General features: G+C 34.9%; 1 protein-coding gene across 1 annotated transcript; it reads right to left on the bottom strand.

The window, feature by feature from the left end:
• Positions 1-215: 215 nt before the first annotated feature.
• On the bottom strand, positions 216-5610 carry LOC118734466 (cAMP-specific 3',5'-cyclic phosphodiesterase-like). The gene is made up of 2 exons (XM_036464185.1): positions 5527-5610; positions 216-1826 (listed from the first exon to the last, which is right to left on the bottom strand). Exons 1-2 carry the CDS (start codon positions 5608-5610, stop codon positions 216-218), a joined length of 1695 nt encoding a protein of 564 aa, XP_036320078.1.
• Positions 5611-24452: the final 18842 nt, after the last annotated feature.

Genomic DNA, 24452 nt, shown 5'->3' with positions numbered 1-24452 from the left:
AATAAGTGTGTAGGCAATAAAGACAATACCAGAATAGGAATCTTAAAAGCTATCAATCAAAAAAATGTCCGCCTTAATATTTGTTTCTTCCTAGTCTGCTTTAAAGATCCAACATTTTTACATTTTTAGTGTATAATTTCAAAAATGCCAAATTTTTAGTTGTGTCACTTTTGAAACAAAAATCTGTATATTTGTATATAGTATGTAAATTCTACTCACCGAACATTTGCTAGCGTATGTCGTCGATTCTTCAAATATCTACTATGGTATTTCTGCAGATCACCAATGGAGCCTTGTTCAGCCTGCATCTTGGTGGCTGGCAAAAGCTGTGAGCTGGAAACGTGTGGTACCGATGACAAAGAGATGCGATGTAGACCGCTGCTGCTGGCGCTGGTTGCGGTGTTGGTGTTGCTGCCGTTAGAGGCGAGTGTTTCGTTGGAAGTAGCGCCTCCACTGCCGCTGCCACCACCAACGCCACCTACACTGCTGCTACCGCCTGCGCCGCCGCCGCCGCCGCCGCCGCTACTTCCGCCACCACCAACAGCGCTACTGGGCGCAAGTACCGAACGAGCCCAACCCGATTTGTGTTGTTTACGAAATTTGAGTTTAATGCGCGGCGAAGGAGTCGATGCGCTTTGGGTAACTAACTCTTGATGACAGTGACACGTACTGCTGCCGCCAGCACCGCCGCTGGTCGGCGCCGAAATCGAAGTGTTTGTCGACTGTGGCGCGTTTGTGCTTTCGCTGCTATCACTAACGGTATATATTGTAGCAACACCGCTCGGATCTGCGTCGACGGGCAGTGAGTATTGCTGACGATTGCCGATATGCTCGGATTCCTCCTCCTCTTCGATGTGCGGCAATGGCGAGGTTTGTGATTGCGATACACGGGGCGCTGTTTGCGCGGTTGGTGCTGGCGGCGGCGTAGCCTGTTGCTGTGGTTGTTGCAGCGTTGCTCCTGCACTAGTATGGCCAATGGCAGTGGCAAAGGAAGTCACTGCCGGCACGCTGCTGGTCGATTTAGTTGGTGAAATGTGTTGTGCGCTTGTAACGCTGACACTAAGTGCGCCACTGCTGGCTGGTGTGCCGTGCGAGGCGTTCAAAAAGGTTACGCCAAATGGCAATTGCTGTATGGCTGCGGTTGGCGAAACACTTGCGTCGCTTAATGTTTCCGGTTCGGCTTTGCGTGCCACAATACCGCTGGCAAGTGTGGCGGCTGCGATGTCGGCAACACTTAACGCAGGCGGATCGAGTTCTTCCTCACTGTCGTTTATTAGCGTCTTCAATGATATGGGCGTAGTTGCCGAGGTGGCGATTGTGTCGGCAAGTGAATGCTTCTTACCGTTAGCTGCTATGGCTGCAGCTGCTTCGGCGTCAATGTCGACGTCTATGTCAGCGTCTACTTCGGCGTAGGGTGCGCCAATCCCGCTGCTATCTCGTTTTTTATCGTACTCAACTTTGGCGTACTTCTTCTGTGCTGCGTTGGTGGTCGTTGTCGTCGTGCCGTTGTTCACATCATCCGCGGGCGTTGCAGGCGAATGGGGCGGACTTGTAGCGGGGGCTGCTGAGCCGCCCCCGCGACAAGGTATACAGCAACGAAACACTGTGCTACTAAAGCACTTTGTCGACTTTGATTTGCGCCGCTTGGCTGATGCCGCTGCCGCTGAAGCCGAGTTTGTCGACGACGACACACAGCTGCCGTTGCCGATGCTGTTGCGAGTGTTGGTGGCAGCGCCACCGCTAGCGCCGCTTCCGCTGCCACTGCCACTGCCGCGTGCGCTTCCACAATTGCTATTGCTATAGATGCTTTGACTGCCGCTGAAGCGCTGCGAGAGGGAGGAAGATGTTAATTTTAGGCACTTAAATATATTTTCTATAAAAAATTTAGCAACCTGTAACAGCATTATTTTCCAATAAGACTTAAAATATAGTTCGTAAAATATGAAGTGAAATACTATATTAAACTAAAGCCCAATTCGAGCGTAAGAGACTTAGCCTGTATGTATATAGGATTTCGGTTGCATATTTGCTTTGGGGTCTATTAAATTCAGTGGTTAGTCTTTAGCGCGACTGCATGCTATGCACTGCGGCTTTGCAAAAATTTCCTTCATTAAATTTATGAAATGTTTGCACATGCACTTCTCAACTGTCATGAAATAAAACTTTCTTAAGTTATAATTTCGTGACACTACAAGGTATGCTCGGCCGGACACTGCATTTTTTTTAGAATTTTTTTTGGTGACGAATTTTCGCACTTTTTTCATATAAGCATGAATTTCTTATGCAATAAATTGCGGCGTAGGGGCACATAAAACTACATAACCAAAAATGTTCTAAAGACTCAGATTAAAAAGTTGAACTTTTGATGAAAATTTGTTGAATTTTTCCCAAATTTTGTATACAGTTTGAAACTGTGATTGATATTTTTTTGGTAAGGCTTGGACGGTATTTTTTATAGAAAAATAACAAAAGAAAATTTATCTCGAAAGCATTACAAAGTCATTTGTTTGAGTCACTTCGTCTACCTTAAAGCTGAGAAATTCTTCAAAACCCAAGAAGCTATCGGGTATCAATTAAAAAATGAAAAAAAAAATCGGATACTATACGTACAGGGCTTTAAAATTTATTTTTATTTTTTTGCTGGAAAAAAAAAGTTTTATTTCTTATTTTATCAAGGCAAGATTATAAAGCTAATAACTTGACATATAGGCTGCATTTCTTTATTCATTCTGAATGTTTGGAATAAACTTTTTTGTTTATTTATTCTTTAGAACGTTCCTGATGATATGTTGACGTATATTTCAAACGCGTTCTGTTTATTCCGGCTGTGAAATGGGATTATCCGGAATGTATAAAGAAACGCAGCCATAATAATTTTTGAACAGAAAACAACCGATAATTTTTTTTTTTTTTTATTGTAGAAAATATTGGGATTTAGTTGTGCCTTCTAACTTGAAAATTAGGGAAAAATTTCATGAGGTTCGGAAAATTCACCATTAAATAGCGATGGCTTACGAAAAATTCCGAGAAGACAGCAAAGCAGTGAAGAGAAGAACGCGGAACCAAGATAGCCAGGCTCCAGTTCACTTCAGGCCGAAAGCCATAATAAAATCTGCGTTTTTTTCTTCCCCAACAAACATTTACCTTTACTTTCCATGCGCATTTCTAAATTATATTTCCATAAAAAAAATTGTGGAACAAATGTTGCTAACGAAGGGATATTCGGCCGAAATTCACAATAAAATCTGTCTTTTTCTGTTAACTAAAACCGCCACGCCTATTTGCATAGGTTTGTCGCCTTCACCTAAAATCTTCCCCAACAAACTTTTTTACTGAAAGGGTATTCAACGTAAACTGCAATATATTTTACACGATTGCAAAAACGCGACCAAAATTGTGACTTTAGCATAATACCATATTTCACTTCACATTTATAACTATAATATGCATATGTTGTAAAATATTTTATGTTTTTCATCATTATTCTCTTAAAATTAATAGGGGGTTAATGTCACAACAGTTGACCACGTCATATGAATACCCCTAATGTAATCATTACATTTCGCATATGGAAATTCAAACGACATTTATGTGTTAAAGCGATGATCAGTAGTCGTACGTAAAAAAATTTACTACTTTTTGTAATTTATTTCAGTTTATATCGCCTTTTCATTATGTATTATCATCAGTAGCAATATTTTATAGCCAAACCTTGCCGCCAGCCGCCGCTTGACTTTTTGCTGTGTGGTCAATTTGTTGCTGTTTTTCAAATTTTTTTGTGCCATTTTTAAAACCGATATGAAAGTTTATTTTTGACAAAAGCATTATAAGAAGTGCTCTTTGTGAATTGTCTAAGCAACATACACGTAACTACACCGCACTTCCAACACTTTTCACATTGCTAGTGCATTATTGACTTATTTTCCAATTCTTTTTTGCTTGATTTTGGGCATATGAAGGTAAGTTTGATTGGGTGTTTTATTGAATTTTTTTTTGTGTTTATGGTCGTTTTTAGTGCTCGAAATCGGCTGAATTCATTCATTTACATTGATAGGAGTGTGATGCCATCATTATCATTGTTTTCGCAAGCAATTTATTGTTTGATCTGCAATGAAAAGAGAAACAATGAATTAAAAATTTGGATTGTAATAGGAGTGGGAGATAGTACATTTTTATAAATATTAAATGTATATATAGATACATTTGTAGGATTTGAAACATATTTTTATTTATATTTTATGTATTAAAGAGAACCTTGCATTTGAACTTCAAATTTTGAACTTTCTTTACGGAAGCTGCAGCTGTTCCCGCTTACACATTGCTAACAACCAACGGTCAATGTCAAGAACACTATAACAAAAAGCAAATAACAAACAGCAGTTTTTTTTCTTATTTGAGAATCAAATTTTTAGAACACTGCTTCCGCAAAGTTTTTGGAATAGTTGGTTTACATTTAGGCACATAAATACATACATAAATACATGTATGTGTACATATTTAACTATAGTACTTTTTGGAAAATGTGTAAAAATCGAGTTATAGTAACCTTCAGCTTGCCGAGACCTTAATCTTAACCTTCATGTAATACTCATATAAGTATGTATGCTTATATTAATTCCATACCGCTGAGTAACTCGATACAGTAACGAGTCGAATTGACTACAAGAACCACTCTCAAGAATCTACCAAAAAAAACTACCCAACTACCCAAGAAAAGGCTGTTTCAATAAACCCACTTAAAAATTTGAATAGACATCAGACTGCTAATGTCTGTACGTACAGATCTAGTTGCTATTATTTACATTTGTTACGAACAGCCTACTTTATTTCGGTTAAGCCATAAGATGTTCTAAATTTAATTTAAAAGCTACACAAATTGTAGATTAAAATTTAGTTGCAATTGAGTTATTGCGACGAGTAAACGTAGAGCTCCTAGCAAAAAAATGCCAAATAAAAAATGTATCTGCTTTATACTTTTACTAATAGTGCTATGCAAATCAGCATGGTCAGCCAATAGTGAGGAGTACGCAACTTCATTTACGGTGCCACAAGCAAATGACTACTTCGAATGAACTTTCTATGAAGACTTTGCGGTGCAAATTTTCGAAGTAATGGAAGAGGGGCTTAAATTTATTATTTAAATGGTATTATTTGTGCTAAGGAAAAATATGTAATTTTATTTTATATTAAAAGGGAGAAACTTAAATAACAAACTTTTAATATTTCGAAAAAAGAAAAGATAAAGGTTTATCTGATATAAAAAATTTAACAATTTTTTAGACATAAGAACAGACAAGCACTAAAATCAATGCTTGCAAAGGCCAGCGCCGTTGAATATTCACAAAAATATCGAAAAGTCCGATATACGTAAAACTTGAAAGATCACAGAAAATCACAGAAGTACACGCAACAAACATAAAACTGAACTTGTCACTTTTGCTATCCAAAGAGTCTTGAAATCCTTGAAACTTTCTGAACGTCAACAACTGTGAGCAAATTTATCCTCATCCCATCTGCGGCTCTCACCTTATTACTTCTAAAGGAGGGGAAATCTATGCTGCTATCAGAAATTTCAATTAATTCCGATCTCGCCCGGAAACCCTCAATCATTGCGGATATTTAAAAAAAATAATCAACATGTGTACGCTTGCTTGAGTCACTGTATATTTATACTGTTCTCTCTGAAAAATCGTTACTCTCTCATCAAGCTGGCATGCCCCAAGGAAGCATTATGCGCCCAATAATATTAGTCTGTTCCAATAGCAGGCCGGTTTACAGGATTTACTATCAGAACTTACAGGAAGTCGTTCCAAAACACAAAACACCTGTAAGTGGGAACACTTTTGAGAGAGTAAATGAGCAACTGTTCCTAGTCAGAAGTTACTGTATTTAGTCCGGAGTTTTTCTTCCTGTAAGTTCATTAAAAGTGCCAACATATGGGCAGGGTTGCATTTGTAAACAGAAAACAGAACGCGATGAAAGCAAAGAACCTTACCTTTGTTAAAAAACGGAAGTAAACAACGAAATATTTGAATATGTACGTAATTATTATTCATTGTATAGATTTTCATAATTATTTAATGATCTTTCAGCCATATCAGTACCAACAACATGTTAATAAACCAGACGTTTTTGCAGAAAATTGTGATTTTTGCGTACCCGAACACATCTGCATCTGTTCTCGTTTTACTCTCACTTCAGAGAGTTAAATTGTAGTTGGACAAAGTCCAAAGGAACAGGCTATATATGTTGTCTATACATATAATCTTCCTATTTAAGAAGGAATGACTATCGCTGGATTCTGACCCTCATTTGGCATCGCTCAAACTACACAGAGGTTTAATTAAGTTAGCTCTTTGCCTAAAAATTGGCGGATGAAGTCAAATGAGTCAAAATGTGTTAACAGGTAACATTAATCCTCAAGCGAGAACATTTCCCAAACGTCACACATAAAATATATGCCCCAAAGTAACGATATGTGCCAACTTGATATGTACTTCGAAACAAAGACTTGAATGACCATAGAGTCTGCCGCTATTTTCTTATAAGTCCCATCTATTTCGATTGCTTCTAGGCCATAATGGCTATATTTCACTTTTTGTGGTAAAAAATAAAATCATATGCAAAGCAATGGCCGTATATCTCGTATCTTCATTCATAGCAGATAACTTCTGCTAGTACTTCTAGGCGGGTCTGGTTTCATAGAAATTTCTTAGATTTTAGAGAATATCCCTAGATTGATAATTCTTTGCCAGATATAAATTCACATGCAACTCATTTCTGAGGTCTTCGCAGGAAGTTCTCAGAATTTCAATATCTAAATATATTTCTTTACCAAAGGCCCACAGACTTTCCTTCTGCCATCATCAGTTAAATTACGCTCACATTCAGCTATGCAAATGTTGGTTGAAAATGACAGCCGTTTGCAATTTTTGGAAATATTACCATGGAGCTGCATTATTACTCAATGATTGGCTGTTCAAAACTAACCACCAAGAAGGTATTCTGTTCATTTCTCCGAAAAAAAAAAAACTAAAAAGTGGCTTTCGTCTGCCAGTTTCCATCTCGTTTGCTTGAGCGTCACTGTAAATACTTCAACGGTAATTAACTTCAAATTCGCAAAATCAAAAAGACATTAACAAGAACAAAAGAACAACAACTGTAATTGCAATAAACAATTAGGAGAACTCAAACAAGCAATGGCCTAGAAAATGAAGTACCAAAAAAAAATGTTGTCAGCAGGTTGGGAGAGAGCTCTCAGTGGCTACACAAGTAAGCTGTAGTTGCCAGCCATTTAGCCAGAAAGTCAGTCAACAACATCGTTAACGTCAGTGTCAGCCGCCAGTGTCAGTGAGGTAACAACAACATTAGAAACAACGAAAATTGGCAAAATTAGGTGCTGCTACGGGTTTAGAAGTAGATTGCCTCCTTAGAGTTGGGTTAAATAGTTGTTGTTATTACTCTTGACTCTTTGCCAAATTTGTTTATTACAAATTACGAATATTTTATGAATGTTGGTCAGCGCTAAGCAACGGCAACGACAAGGTAAATATTCTGCTTCCAAAAATTTAGCAAACATTTAGCACAGCAACCAACAAATACTTTATACAAAACTTAGTTGTAAATGAGGCAAAAAAAAAAACAAAACCAACAATGAGAAGAAGACGACGTGAAATGCAGCAGCAACAACAAGGCTGACTAATTTACTTATCGCATGGCAATTACCAGAATATAATGCCTCATTGGCGCGCTCAACCAGATAGTAAGTAGGCAGAGAGGCAGGAAATTGTTGGCTTGTGCGGCAGCTCAAAATGTTGACGGCTGCAATAATGATGGGCTGCCTTTTGGGCTTCGCATTGCATAATTTGCTCATAATGGTTTTGTCGACCGCGCAAAGCCTTTTCTGTTAATATTTTGTGAAATTTTGTTAATTCCGCTTAAAACATGGCTAATACTCTTCATGGCAGGCTGCTAATTTATTTTGATAATTTTTTGCTGCTATTTAAAAGCACACAATTTAGTGAAAATGTGTGTGGTAAAAATGGAGGGTAAAATTAATTACGAAAACATTGTCACTTTTTGACAGAGACAAAACACTTTGACATTTGCCGGATTTAGGGGATTTAGTTTTCAAATTAAATTAGATGAAAAACTAGTAGTGAGAACATATGCATTCCTACTAATTTTCTGGCGAATAATATAGCAATTGAAAAGTTTTACTTATTAAACACAATTAATTTTATTTGGTTTGGCACCAATATGGACGCCACAAAATAATAATAATGCGACATTTTGACCAGATTTGACTTTTTTCACTCCTGTTCATTATTAATTTATAAAACTAAGGATCATTCTTTATATGACAAAGACCATGTGGTGGATGTTTTTTTTAATATTCATAATGTATTTCGAGATAAATTTCTTTCTTTTATTTTTCTATACAAATATTGTCCAAGCTTTAACGAAAACCATATAAATTACAGTTACAAACTTTATAAAAAATTTAGGAAAATTCCACAAATTTTCATTAAAATTTCGATTTTTAAATCTGAATCTTTAGTACATCTTTGATTATACAGTTTTCTAGTCTTATTAAGTGCAAGTTTCAAACGCCGTAATATTTATTGCCGTACTTGTTTTTACTTTTTAGTAGCTCTAGAACTATTGAAAAGCTTTAACATTAAACTTTTTGGAAAACCACTATTTTTCGCATAATTTGGTAAAAATTCTTTTTCCTTTTCCGGAACTCTGGAACTATCGTTTTCGTTTTTACTTTTTTCAAACATTTCTTAAAAAAATGTTTTCTTTTGTGCAATTTTTTTGAACTTTGTTCCTTATCAGGAACACTAGCACCACTGAAAAGCTACTAAGAACAATTCCAACTTTTTTCAAACATTCAACTCTTCCGACTTTTTTAAAAGAATGTTTCTTTCGGGGTACTTTTATAAAACTTTTTTTTTCTTTTTAGGAACTATTGAAAAACTACGCAGAACAGTTTTAATTCTTAATTTTTTCATACATTATACTTAAAAAACAAAGTGTTTATCGACGCAATTTGGCAGAACAAGCACTATTGCAAAGCTACTCAGAACTGTTTTAGTTGTTTTGTTTTTCAAACATTGCACTTTTTCGACTTAAAAAAAAAATGGTTTTTTGGTGTAATTTTATAGAACTGTTTTTACTTTTTAGGAACTCTAGAACTACTGAAAAGCTACTCACAATAGTCGTCGTAGTAGTATTTTTTTTGGCAGCACACTTTTTCGACAAAAAAAAATGGTTTTGTCGTAATTTTACAGAACTTTTTTTTCCTTTTACAACTCACACCTCGAAATTTTGTGGGAAATACCTAAAAGAATTCTCTGACAATTTAAGCCCTTAATATTAATACGAAGTGCTCGACCAGTGCGTGCAAAAATTTCCCCTTTAAAATACATGTAAACTTGATGTCTTTTTCTTAAAAATTCTACATTTTTCTTAGATAATCTTGGTCAATGTTAGAGTTTCCTCCGAACTGAATGCTCTACAAAAGTGTCCATTGCGACATAACCCTAAGTCCCAGCACCGAGATCGTGCGTGACACTGAAACCCATATTTTCATGAATTATTAATTTTTTTTGCCCCTATCTCTTAACGTATATGACAAACTTGTAATAAATTTAACAACCGAAACACCAAATCGGTAACATCAATATTTGGGCTTTGGGCTTTGGAGTTGAGGTAGTGTGGAATTTTCATGGATTAATGAGCTTAATTGTAGAAAAAATTGAGAGAATTTTTTTTACTTTTTCCCAAAAAATGTTGGGTGAGAATTAAAAAAATAGTGCACCCTAATGTATATAGCATAAATAGACACGTATCTGACACCTGCTAAAGATATTGCATAGACATTAAAAATTGATTATCAAATCACGACGCCTCACACCGACAAGCATAAAAGGATACATACATACATATGTATGTAAATATTTAGATATCAAAAAGAGTTTACAAAAGGCATCACTAACTAGCAAATGGTTGAATATGCATAAATACGTGCGTTTCAAACGGTGTACAACAATTTCAATTTTCTCTTTGGATTCGCATATCCCTCGGCTAAAAGTTGCTTAGCTCTTTGAATATTTAATACAGCCTGTGCATTATTCAACAGACGGCTTTATTCAAATTAACACCAGCACACAGTTTAAGGTAAATGAATATTCTTACAAATGTATGTATCTACATCCGTACAAACTAAGTTATTTTTTTACATTAATATTTAATATTTTTTCGCGCGCTTAAATACAAAACACAGTCATTAGGCTAATAAGCACATTTGAATTATGCAATAGTATATAAATTTAGCATGCAATTCAGTCGAAATCGCACAACAAAAGCAAAGCAAGCACAGCCAAATTAGGCAGCCAGAGACAAAACGCACTACGGGTTCATACGTACATATATGTACATACATAAGTGTAGAAGCAAGACATCAATATTATCGAAACAGCTAATATGCGTTCTACCATACACGTCGCTGAACAATTCTGACTAAGTTGGTGTTTAATTCGCATTAATCGCAGGTATGCCAAGTAAACAAGTCGCATAATTTGAGTTGCAAATCCTTTACGTTTAACACAAACGAGAGCCAAATAAGCTGTTACTTGTCTGATTAGGATTGAATGAATTTTCAAAATTTCATTTAATCGATTAAAGTCTATATCTATTAGTACCCTTGAACATTTAAATCACTAAACATAGAAATTTCGATTAGCGGAAAGAAAAGCCTTGAACTGGTTGAAACTCTTTTTCTAAATTCAAAATTTCACATTCCTCATTTTCTCAAATTCTCAACTGCGAAAAGTAGATTTGGTACATTTCGCAATTCATTAGTGCGCTTCTAGTCATAATTTGTGGCCCATTCAGAAAGTTACTCACTACCAAATAACTTTACTGCAAATCCATTTCGCCTTAAGATATGCTTTTCGCCATTTTCAGCTAAATTTTCCCCTTCCGTTTAAGGGCAATTTTAGCTTAATTCCCATTTGATCACAAACTAATTTGGTAGAAAATTTGCGTGAGTTTATTTTCATTTTGCTTTCATTTTTCGTTCTACGAGTATATAGCTCTCCGCATTCATTTAAATGCTAACTGAGTACCGAACTTTGATAGCTGTCACTTGTAACAATTTAACGTCAAGTTAGTCACATGGTTTCAATATGAGCAGCACCTACATATGTATATATAGGGAATTAGACTATTTATTGGCGTTGTTGTTGTGTTTTTTACTATTGCTGCTGCAGGCTGCAACTACAGCGCTGTTGACATTGGCAAATAAAAATGCTTGCATCGTGATTGCTGTCATAGTTGATAAACTAAAGTACGTATACGCCCCGCCTCCGTATTTAGCGTGTGCATAAATCTTCATAAAATTTGTGTGGCTTTTTCAATTTACTTATGTGATATCACTTCAGAAATATTTACTAAATATTACTGCATAATATACCACGCGACAACTCCGCCCCTAAACCCACCTTCAACAGGCTCTACAAGATGAACATACCGTGAAGCAGGCGGTATATAAATAATTACACAGATGGAGCCAAACTAGACAACAGAGTTGGCTACAGAGATTTTTCTAAAGAATTAATTATGGGTCCCGGCACATAGAGATATTGAAGAAAAGTCCAGAGCCGACGAGCTAACCAGGAAAGGTACCAATCTTTCGCTGTGTGAAAGCAGAGGTAAGATTGGGATACCCATGGCAACCGGCAAAATAAAGATTAGAGAAAACATAATTCAAGAGGCCAATAGGTCATAGTTAGGCGTGGGCACTTTTACAACAACTAGCATACTACGGCCGCAAATTGATAGAAAAAAACGGAAGAACTGTTCTGCCTCTCAAGGGGGATATTTCAATGGTCATTGCTTGTTTAACCGGTCATTAGCTATTTGGTAGGCTCGCTTCGAGATTAGGAATATTCCCCCATGAACACTGCAGAAGTTTCAGATATGAGAAAGAAGAAGAAACAGTTGAACACTTCTTACGTAGCTACGTAAGAGAAGAAAGGCTTTCTAGGTAGGCACTTTTTCTTTCAGCTGTCTCACGGTACTATCCGGTGTAGGAATAATACCAATCATACGCTTCATAAGAGCTTGAAAATGGTTCTATGCAGAATAGTTACTGAGGATTCCGCGTTTTACAGTGGTATCACAATGGACCTGCAAAGTCTAAGCGAGTTGGTCATTAGACTAACTGCCACATCAACCCAATCTAACCTACTAAATTTGTCACAAGATGTAAAATCCCCATTCGCTCGAGAGCCTGGCGAGGTATAGAAGTCACCAAAATGGGACGCTACCTTTTACAGTCTACATTGTGGCCTTTTTAGTAAATACTCGTATTTAATGTAAATCTATAATGTATAGTTTAAATAAGACAAAAGTGGCTTAACCTCTAATATATGTATACGACTCTTATTATAAAAAACACCTTATTTTTTCTATTTTAACGATAATATAAACTTCTTTCGATGGAAATAATAACAGAATGCAACATTAGTATATTTATTGGCTTATTCTTAATGGTCCTGCACATTACTCCAGCTCGGGCCTGGTAGATCCCACGAGGCAATCGGAAGACTAGTATCGACTCATGATTTATCAGGCAGTACGGAGAGGTAGATTTCTTCCTAAAGCGGATTCTACGGTTCTGTGGTATTTGATGACGGGCCACGTACTCTTTTTATGTCCTGGGTGCAACACTTTGAGAAGAAAACGCAAAGACAAACTTAGTGGTAACGAAGAGCGTAGATGCCTAGAATAAAATTAAGCATACATCTGACTTTTGGATACACTAAATCTGAACAGTGAACAAACGTTCCGCAGATATAAATAGCAGGCGAGATTAGTAACAAACTCTTTACAATTGCTGTAGCAGACCAAATGTTTAGACCGCATCTCTGACAAGTTACAGCACCAAAGGGGCGAGCCGAATAGGTGGCAGTAAAGTGCTTCTTATGGAAAATATTTCACTTAGAAATGAACCCCTTAGCAGTACACGACAAATTAATTGGGTTGGTAACCCTTGCTTAACAGCAAAGAACGCAGAGCTTCGCGCTCAAACCGCCTCCCGGAAAAACACGGGAGGACCGTCACATCAACTGTAGGAGATTCAGAGGGTTAGAGACTTACACTGATTGTTTGCAGGTATAGCTTCCGATGCTTCCTCTTCAGAAAAAGAAAACATATCTACACAAACACGTGTAAATGCATTCGTAAATATTATTGAGAAACATTGGACTGAACGTCACGCTTTCTTATATTAAAAATTATTCCTCTTCGCTTTCGGCGCTTTTTTTGTTTCCTTTTTTACTTTAAATATTTTACGTACTGTTTCAAATGCGTAATATCCTTCCTATCTTCTTATTATACATATATAGATATTACCCACAAAATGACCCTCTGTAGTAACCTACAACCCACCTAGTAAATTGAAGGGGAACTTAAAGCTCTTACGACGCATTCATAAGCGGATTTGCGTGCGCAAATACGCACACTTTCATATTGTAATTATGCGAAGGATCAGATAAAAAGAACGTACCAAAAATAAGTATATTTTCCAATATAAGGAGAGTGATTCCACAGTATATGCCCAAATTTAGGCAAATCTAATAAAAGTTAGTGGTTTTCGGTTCGCTCGAAGAATTAAATTTTTTTACGTGAATACTTGGGGAATTTAGCAGAAGTAGTAAAAATAAGTATAAGTTTCAAATTTTAGTTGCGCGATTTGGACTACTATTTTATTGTGGTTAACATATGTATATGTAATACATATCTAATTTTTCTGAACAAATTGAGAAAAACCTAAATCTTAAATACTAAATACAATTTTAATATTAAATTCTGCATATCTAAATAAAGCAACTGAAAGCTTTATCAGTTGAGTATTTGCTGAGAGGAACGAAAAATTGTTTGTCATTATTTTATATGCTCACAATCACATTTCGCACTCCTAGAACTAAAGTGGAACAACTCAAAAAAAAATTTGTTTTGGACGTTTTTTTGCATTAATCAATTCATAGGACTTATGTACATCCAAGTAATGGAAATATTTTTCTTCATAATTATATACATTAACTAAAAAACTACTTTTGTACCTGTTTTTATATTAATTGCGATGGCGTTGAGGCCAAAAACTCCAGCCGAATGTATGCAGCAGAGTGTTGCAAAATTATACTACCCGAATTCGTATATATGATGATACATTTCTTCTGAAAAATTGCTACAGTTGCTCTGTCTTCACATGACCTTCTGCAGTGAGTGGTAGTCTTTAGAGTAATCTTTCATAATAACCCTATTGATATTTTTTTTCGATAATTATGAGCCGTTTGATCAATGTCTGGTTATCACGAAGAACTAACTTTCTCAGTTTCAAGTAGAACATGGTAAGCTGCCAACCATTTGGATTTGATTGAGATAGCTGTCGTAAGTGAATACAATATGTATACCTCAAATTAGTTTTAGAGCATCACACAATTGCCTGATTAAATTTTCTTAATAATTTTTCACTAACAATTACTTGTGAAAAGCCTTGGCTTAATATTCACTACACTATACTATACTAGTAATTACACTGTTCTACGGCATTTTTGTAGTGATATATTTTCAAAGTAGCATGAATGTTAACCCTTTTCCCTGAAAAACAAAATACATAATCCAGCACCTCTGAGTTTGGTTTCATGTGCAACCAAGGATTGAGGGGTCGAAATGTGCTTTTGTATTATATGGAAAAACTCAGTATGACTTTTTTGTCTTCGAGTTCAAATAAAAGAAAGCTCAGCGGCATTTGCTACGCCTTTGTTCAGCCCAATAGCCTCTTTCAAAAATATGTCATAATTATTTTGTTACAGAAAAAAACTTGAAATTTGTTAGACTGTGTTAGTTTAGAAATTTCGTTAGTATTTATCTCGCTTGATTGCTTTCATTCATAATCATTTTCATAAGTCTTCTTAGGTTCTAAGTAAAACAGAAAGTAAATAATGTTGGTAACTATCTTACTAAAAAATAATGTGAAAGTATGAATACGGACTCATATTGGATAGTAACTACTCAAGCGAAATATTTGCGTAGAACCCGCATGTATTTATTGTAACTTAGCTTGCTTATCAAACTGCTTGTGAAAACAAAATATTTGTGAAAATGAGTGTAGGGCATTCCCAAATTCACTTAGTCACCACTAAATAATATATTTTATATATACCTGAACCAAGAAAGCAAATCTAAATACTTATTATATATGCATATTACACACATTTATATATGTAAGTCTGTATGTAACTAGAGTTTTACGTTTAACATAAATGCATATGTATGAATGGATGTAAATTTTTCCTTGCATTAAGTTTTGATGAGAGATATTTTTCTGACCTGCATATTCATACTGTCATATGAAAGGTCGAAGAAAAGTATTTCTTTGTTAACAAAACAAAGAATAATCAGTCATTAGTCTAATGGAGTAGCAATGGATCTTAAATCGATGGATTGGAACTTTAGTGTTGTAGAATACCTTTTTCACATTATTTTTTTTTTTTGTACATCCACATCAAGATGGGTTGAAAAGATTCACAATTTTTCCGGCGGGTACTTAAGTACATATTTTTAAATTTTTTCCTAAATTATCTTTCTCGTTTGAATTTACTCGTATCAAAAACTCTTTAATCAAAAAAGTTTGAGGCGTTTGGAAGTATCGGTTGAGTATGCACTATTTATGTATTCGCGACAATAAATCGAAGTTTTCCGAGGCACTTACTTAATATGAATACGAGTGCGTTAGCGAGAGTAGGAGACATTGAAATAAAATTTGCAAGAACTCATACGTATGTATATGTAAATGTGATGAAATTTTTGTCGACTGTGTTTGGGTACCTAAAAATTCGATAAAGTTTATTAAAATGAGCTTAGACAAGAGGGTGGGGAGCATACATTTTCAACAAATTTTAGAAGTGCAACCAGAATTTTAATTTCTTTTGGAAAATCGCAAAAACCCGCAAAATTCTTGCTTGAAATTTGATAAATCGCTACGTTATGACTGGTCAAAGTAAAAAGTTTAACGAAATTAAAAGGAATTAAAGCTTCTCAAACCCCGGTAGCGATACTTATTTTTTAATTTTGGTGAATGTCTTTATTTTATACGTGCATAGATCAAAATAATAGGGTGCCCATTATAAGGACATTTAAGTGCCACCTTAGTGTTCATTGCCTTAAGATGTTTTTTGGAACTCACTCAAGCCTTCATAAGCCCCTCATAAGCTTAATCCAAATTAGCACTATTTAGCTGCGCAACAGAGAAAACATTTTTCTGTACAAGAATTCCATTATATAAATCTGTCATAGGTTGGATTTTGAAAATCGAAGAAAGAAAATTAAAAATCAACCCGACTTTTTAGCGTTTTGAAATTTGCACTTTAACCTACTAAAATTTAATGAGCTACGTAACTGCATACCCAACATTTTTCTAAAACGCCTGAATAAAAAGTTTAAAATAAACACCAAATCAACAAAAGAAAACTAGCCAAAACTAGTCAAAATGTCACTTGATTTAATCAACTGACCACAAGGGTACTTAGAACCTAATATTTCCCTCGTTAATAAAAGTAATAGAGTAAACTTTTCATTGTCATCCAAGATTACTAATGTACCATTTTATTCTTCAGAAAACATCAAAAGAAATCAGCATAAATGTCGCAAATATGGATAGCATTTTTCTGTGCTAAATAAACAGTTTTATTGACATCCTACTGTCGAGTTGACGCCTGCTTTATCATTTTGACAATCAAAAGGCGTTTGTAAATGTTGTTTGCATTTTGTCTCTTGGTCGCTGGTGACTGGCTGTCAATAAAATAGTAAAATGAACTTGAAGTGCTTTCTACCACAATACATGCATACATATTTACTTGCTGTTTCCCTTCACATTATTTATGTGCAATTGTTTGGTTTTGTTTTTACCCAATGGCAGGCTGACTTGAATGCTCGTTCATTCTCTATCTGAATTACAGCAGAGCAGAGTAGAAGTCGCAAGTATATTGGACGTGAGAAATTATTTAAGAATTTTTAAAAGTATGTAGAGCAGATTTAATGCTCCGGTTACATAAAGACACATTGAAAGAAAGTGTTTTTATTCTTTATCCATATGAAACAATTTTTATTGAGCTTAAGACCGTTTTCTATGAAAAATTATTGTGGAAAAAACAAAACAATAGTTTCGAAGTGGTGACCTTATCCTTCTCATTAAACTCCTTCATCGAGTTCACTGCGACTCGAACCAGCGACTCCAGCCTACCAAGCCTTATAACTGTAGTTGCTTTTTCCACTTTTTCATACACATGTCAACCTAAAAAAAAAAAAATCCTCACCACTAATTTTTTAAATTAACATATGTATATGGGCACCCTAAATTCGCGAAATATAAAAATTGTGGTTTTGCTAGCGCTGCTATCGCAGTAGCCATTAAGGTACCAGAAATTTCTATGCTCGAATTACCTATTTTGTTCGGAAGTCTAATGACTACTTTGTGGTAAACACTGGTATAAGCAGGAAGAAGTTCCAACCATGCCATTCACAGTAGCAAAACCACCGCGACAGAGTAAAATTTACACACACACAAATCAATATATTGCAAAACTAGTGACAAAATATAATCAAACGGCGTTTCTAGATATGTTTCTCTCTGACATTAGGGTTATTTTTAAGAATTTTTTAAACTTCAAAGAGTTCAAAAGGTTAAAAAATTTGGACAACAAATAAAATAGAAAATTCTTTAGAATTGGAACAGTTTAACTTTTTGGTGCATTAGCGCTGTCAGTAGGGCTGCCAGACGTCCTGGGTTTCCAGGATTTGTCCTGGTTTTAGAAAATTGTGCTGGTATCCTGGTCCACACCTAAATTGTGCCGGTTTTTTAATGAAGCTAAATGCTTTTTTGAAAAAATTATAAGTTAAGGATCATTCTAAACACGATCACGATCGTCACGATGTCAAACAAAAAACTGGAAAATAGATGCAAAGGGCGACTAATGTTGTGACTGGAAAATGGAAAAAACACATATTTTCTTTTAAAAAAATTCAGCTTTTTGTATTGCATATATGGACCGTTCCTGTTGGCGAACATCTTATTCATAAGACACGCTACTTTAAAACTACCTACAAGAAAATTTTACGATTTTCCTCATCTCTTCATTCATCAAGCACGCAAAACGCTTACTTTGCAAAAATTATTGTTTCATATACATAGATAAACTCTTTTTCTTCCTCTCGATTTGATTTTGCATTTGGTTTTCTCAATTCATTTCAATATGCAAATTAAATTTCAAAACTTCCAAACTCTATAAATTCAAATCAACCCATTCAAGTGCTAATAAGGCAAAAGAATGAAAAAAAAACACTTCAAAACTTTCGGCTCACTTCCAATTCACCTGCTAACTCAATTTACGATAAACTTGTTAATTTATACCGTGCATACACACACACCACATAACACCAACAACTGTGACAGCGAAAAAAAAAATAAAATAAAAATCAAAGCAAATAAACTAAAAGCCAGCGAACGAAAAGCAGTTAGTCAGGTGGGTAAACTCATTATTGAGTTGAAATTTCAACTGTTGGGTGCACTCGAACTGCATACTTTTCCACTTCCGGTCATAAAGTTTGTCAGTGCAAGCGGCTGACAAATAGTATTTCAGTGGCGAAATCGTGAGTATATGAATTTGAATAGTAAATTCGGGTGAAAAAACAGACAGAGGCACACTATTAGTGTTGAATTGCCAAAGTACTTAAGTATGTATGTGTGTTTGCTCGAAGGAGGGTGTGCGGCTCGAGAGCCAATAGGTGTGAGTAATAGTCTGGCAAAAAAATTAAGAAAATTTTCTTATACTTCAGGAGCAATCAATTATGCCTGTAGGTGTCGAAAAAACATTTAGGGGCAAGCATTTAAAAAGCCTACACATGCATTAAGTGACTAGCAATAAGACTTAAAGTGGGCTGCATAGATTTGCTTATCATTTATAAGACCTGTTGCGCGTCACCATTTTAAGATATCATCAATCTTGCTCACACTCGGTCATAGATTTAACGTTAATGGTATCTTTTTATGCTACTTTTATATTTTATAAATTTTTTTCAACCTAAAATGAAAAATAAATTGCTAAAGCGTACTTACTTAAGTCAGCACAAATCCAAAGTGTGCATCTATTTAAGTTGAATAAATTTTTCAGCCAGCCTAGCCATTTCGCTATCTTCGTATTTACTCCACGCACGCATATCCAAAAAATCAACTGCCTTTTATTTATACAGTCTCAATTACTTTCAAGTCGCTTTTTGCTTAAGTAAATCGCTTTTATTCACTTTTCTAATAGCTCAGCCAAACGACTAGCTTATCCATCAAGACGGCACTGTCGCGCATATTTTAGGGTGTGCGATAGAAATGATTATTTTATATTTATTCTGTTGAAAAAAAGTATCGCATTGTAATTGTGCATTCCCGGAAAAATATTAGTATTTTTATTTTTGTATACTGCAGAAATTCTTTACTCATAAAAAGGTGAATATGAAATGAATGATAAGTAAGGGGTATGGAGCACCCTTGGTTTGGCAGACCTTTGGTTTCGTAATATTTATTAGAACAATCTCTGACATTTACTTTTTTTTTAATAATTTTATTAAAATCCGAATATAACAGTTATTTATGAAAACTGTCATAAATAAATTCACTATGAAGGAAATGTTCTACTACTAAGCGATACATACCAATCGGTTTCTTTTTTCAAAAAAATAACAATTATTTTGGATTTTCATCTTAATAATCTGTAAATAACAGTTATTTTGGATTTTTATATTTTATGTCTTTGATAACAGTTATTGAAATTTTTTCTTTATAAAATTCATCAATAAAATCAGCCACCCACTTTTATTTTTTAAGTCATGCGTATAAAAGTCATTATCATTTTTCGCGGTTAAGAAGATTTAAGATATATAATTTGAAAATCAAAAATAACTGTTACTTGCAGATTATATAGATAAAAATCAAAAATAATTTTTATTTTGGATTTATAAAATAAAAATCGGACAAAACTCTTATTTAAGGAACAATTAAATAAAAGTCAAAAAATAACTGTTAAAGAGCGATTTTTTTAACAAAAGTTGTAACTGTTACGGTCCCTGCTCTAGATAGATTATTTCAGCAACGTCTCTGTTCATCAGTTCCCATATTGGTCACAAGATGCAAAATCATCACTCGTTTAACATCTGTAGGCACTAGCAGAGTTCTTTACAGTAAAAATCTTTTGACAACATCAGGAAACTATATAGCAGTATATGCGTCCGCGAGATAAATTTCCTCTAACTCAGAGCACAGACGGGTCTTTAAACAATATAACTGACCTCAGCATGACAACTTCGTTTAATTTTCTGAAATGTAAAGTTTTGAATTTTTTCAAGACCTGACCTTTGAGCCCTTATAGCAGCCGTAATATAACGCTATTGTGAAAGAAGAATCTATATACTTATACTTTGCGTCTGAACCGCTAAAATAAATTTAAGTTATTATGAGTAAAAAAGGTACTACCGTATGTCTTATTGAAAAGTGATCCCAATGTTTTATGAAAACAGTGGTTCTGCAAGAAAGTTTTCCTTCAACATAAATGGCCATCTGAGATAGCAGTCAGCCGCTTGGTGCAGAAATTCAATAAAAAACCGGGTCAGTGTGGATCAGGCCGCGACTACCTCAATTCGTCATCGCGTACACCAATTGCAGCTTTTCCACAGTACAGTAGTTCAGGGGCTTTTAATAAAAATATATTTACGCGCTCACAAATTTCAATTCGGTTAGGAACTGAAGCCTAGAAACCATTCGGTATACGAGAATTTATCCATTGGATACAATTGAACAACACGCAGTTGATGCCGATTTAAAAAAAAAAAATAAACAAGAGCAATGAAGGACATTTTCTGTCCCATTTGGGGTGCTGAAAATCTGCGTGTCATTCAAGAAAAAACTGTTCGAAAATAATACCAGTAACGCTGTTACGGCGAAAGGGGTGAACGTTATCGTGACATTATAACAAACTTTGTGCGGCCTGAATTAGATGACATGGACTTGGGCAATATGTGGTTTCAACAGGACGGTGCCACTTGCCACACGGCGCACGAAACAATGGCATTACTGCGAATGAAGTTCCCAGGATGCATTATCTCACAAAATTACGAGATCAAATGGCCGCCAAGATTTTGCGATTTGACAACATTGGACTTCTTTCTCTGGGGATACGTGAAAGGTATGTTCTATGACAATAAGCCCGAGATGAATCAACAGTTGAAAAATGAAATTATGCGGATATTGCATTTCATACAAAAATTCCATGGAATAACAAACTTGATGAAATTAAAAAAAAAATAAAAAATCGGCAAATTTTGTTGTGTTTTATTTATAAAAAAATATGGTCTATTGAATTACCGTACATTTAGTGATTAAAATTCGTCAAAAATTTACACCTGTGGTGAACTTAAACTTTCTATATAGAAACAAAAAATTCTTATGGTGAGATAATCATTCGGCATAAAAAATCGCATTAGTTTGTCTAGGCCGATTATTTAAATTAATTTTGCATGTTACATTAATAAAATAGTACGACAACAGTTCTCTTAAACCAGCAGCTGGCAAAAGACTAACTCGTTAAAATCCATTGCTAGAAGCAGTTACGACTTGCGCTAAATATAAATCCTTACACATAAATACTGCATCTTTTTTTATCCACCCCAACACCTTTATTACTCGTCCTCGTAAAGTTCTGACAGCTATTTACTACGAGCTGATTGATATATGTACATACTTACATCTGTGCACAGGTCTTACAACTTAATAAAAAATTCTTGGCTCAGATGGCTTGCCAAAGCCATTATAGTGCAGTGAAGTAGCAAATGGAATGCAAGGGGATAGCGGAAGTAACAAAAGCAAGTGATATCTATTTTAATTGTTGCTTAGTTTCAGTGAAGTACACTTGTGTAAAAATCTTTCATTACTCTTATTGCAAACTTCTACTATTGGTTTGAAGTTGTTCTTGCCATTACCACTACGAGCGAGAAGGGGGTAGATATTCATCTACAGTCGGATTGAACTACTTCAAAAAAAGTTCTTGTTGGCAACTTGAACTCCTCAATGAAATTGGAATGCATGATAAATATAAACGTATATTGTACATGTGACAGATACTTACTTATGTACATACATATAGGACACACTACCACGAATCACTAAGCTTAATACATTGCTGCCTGTTGCACACTAATTTCATTAGATTTGTCATACTCGTATTGCTCAAGTGAGGATTGCTGCTCATTTTGCAGAAATGTAAATGAAGTTTACTCCAAAGCCACAAATGCACTGAAGCAGCTATAAAAGTGACAGCATTGTATGTGTTTAGCAACAGCAACAAAAACTATTGTAAAATTTACAAGCAAGCACTCAACCCTTGCATATGCATGCACATTAGGGCGCGTCACTCTCCATAAAAAAAAAAATAAAAAATCGGTACTGTTTTTCTTTCGGAATTACAAAACGTATGATATTCTAAGACTTTGCCCAACATATTTCGTAAAATTTGTTTTTGAAAAAAATTTTTCGAAAAAATCACCTCAGCTGATACGCTGAAAAGGTCTGCTAGAAAATGATTTAACATTTTTCAGCGATCAAACTAGAGAGATTTTCAAATCGGTCTAGCTCACGTTTATCTTGAAATTTTTCAGAAATATTTGTTTCTATTTTTTTTGGCGATACAACCTAATGTATATACATATGTATGTATGTAACAAGCACGAAAACCGAAAACAAAAAAAAATAGAATTGCAAATGCTTCCGTTCCACTTGTTTTGTCAACTATGTACGAGCACCATGTCCGCTTCCTCCGTCGTCAGCTAGCTTGCTCAGTTCTTCGTATGCTACGCTTACCCCTAGGTGTTACTATTTATGTATGAGAATGTAATTTTTCTTTTGCCACCGCAAGCGCAACAAGTTGTGGCCAACAACAGATGTGACAAAAACAAATGTGACAGCAAAATAACAATAGCTTACAAAAGCAATAACACAAAGCGAACAACATTGGCGCGTGTGCAACAGTTTGTAAAAGTTTATGGGGTTTATTTACTACATGAAAAATTAAAGTGATTTAAAATGTTTGCAGTTAGCAAAATTTTTTTAAATTTTTTTTCAATTCGCATTTCAGTGGTATTGGAAGAATTTTTTTTTAGGTTTTTTTTCAATCCAACCAACGTTACTCGTACAAAAAGTTGAAAGTTTGTCAAGCAGTGTGTATGTTTGTTCCTCTTTCACGCTAAATCTACTAAACGAATTTCAATAAAATTTCGCTCGCAAACAGCTTACAACCTGGTTTAAGATATAGGGTATACCTTAGAGGGTGCTGTCTCCTGTCACTTAATTAACAAGTTGAATGAAATTGTACATTTTATGGGTTTCAAACATCAGGAGTTTAAAAAAAAAACTTTATACATACCACCCCTTTAAAAATGTTTCTTTAATTTCGGCCATAAGTTCAATGAAGTCTAAGAATTTTTATTGTTTATTGTTATTTCTGTGAGACGGTGGCCACATGTTTTTTTTTTCTTTTTTGTTAAATTCAATATTTTTGAAGAGAACTTCGACATGTTTAAAAAATTTACATTCCAAAGAAAGTATCCATTAATTTTTAACAAAGGAGGTTTCTGAAAAGAGTTGGCAGTCGTTTAAAATTTCAATTTCAAATTAATTCACAAATTGTATTAAATGCTTTAATATGGGTGTCTAACGAAAATATTTTTGGAAAGAGTTGCCAACTGTTTAATAACTTGAATTCACTTTGATAAATCTCACACAACCAGCTGCTTCATTAGCAATGGGCTATAGTGATACAAGAGTAGGTGGACTTTTTTTTAAATTTGAAAGTATATTCGGTACAAGCACACCATGTTAAGTACCTTTGGAGCCAAATAATTTTTGAAGAAATTCTTTCTTATTTCAACTGTCATCTAAATGCATTGGTTTTTTGTGGGGCCAACCATAACCTCAGTCCTTGTGAAAGGTATGGTACGTGAGAGCGGTAAAAGTAGTCTAACGTTATCCCGTACCGCATCAAAGCTATGCGCGTCCCAAAAAATAAATACAAAATTTCTAGATGTAAGCGAAAATTAAACACTAATTACACTTTAAAAACTTTGAAGAGTAGCTGCTGCCAAACTTATGGCAGATAAAAAGCAAAGAGAAAAGTGCTATCAACAACAAAGGAGTTGTAAATAAAAGCATCTGTAAAGCTGAAAAGCACAAAAATATACATACATAGTAAGTCTGTTGATGTTTGATAAGCAAAAGGGTCGAAAAGTAACCCGAAAAGGGGCAATTTATATTAACTAAACAGATGTACACAATAAAGGGTAAG

The sequence above is a fragment of the Rhagoletis pomonella genome, unplaced genomic scaffold, assembly GCF_013731165.1.
Source record: "Rhagoletis pomonella isolate Grant_MI unplaced genomic scaffold, Rhpom_1.0 Rhpom_scaffold_00002, whole genome shotgun sequence".
Classification (NCBI taxonomy): domain Eukaryota; kingdom Metazoa; phylum Arthropoda; class Insecta; order Diptera; family Tephritidae; genus Rhagoletis; species Rhagoletis pomonella.
This window is presented reverse-complemented; position numbering and strand designations above follow the sequence as displayed.

What these genes read in the sequence shown, in the direction of transcription:
- LOC118734466 (XM_036464185.1), bottom strand. Translation starts at nt 5,610, where the DNA reads ATGATTGAGGGTTTCCGGGCGAGATCGGAATTAATTGAAATTTCTGAT. An exon ending in CCTCCTTTAGAAGTAATAAG is followed by an intron (nt 1,827 to 5,526) that starts GTGAGAGCCGCA and finishes TCCCTCTCGCAG; the next exon opens with CGCTTCAGCGGCAGTCAAAG.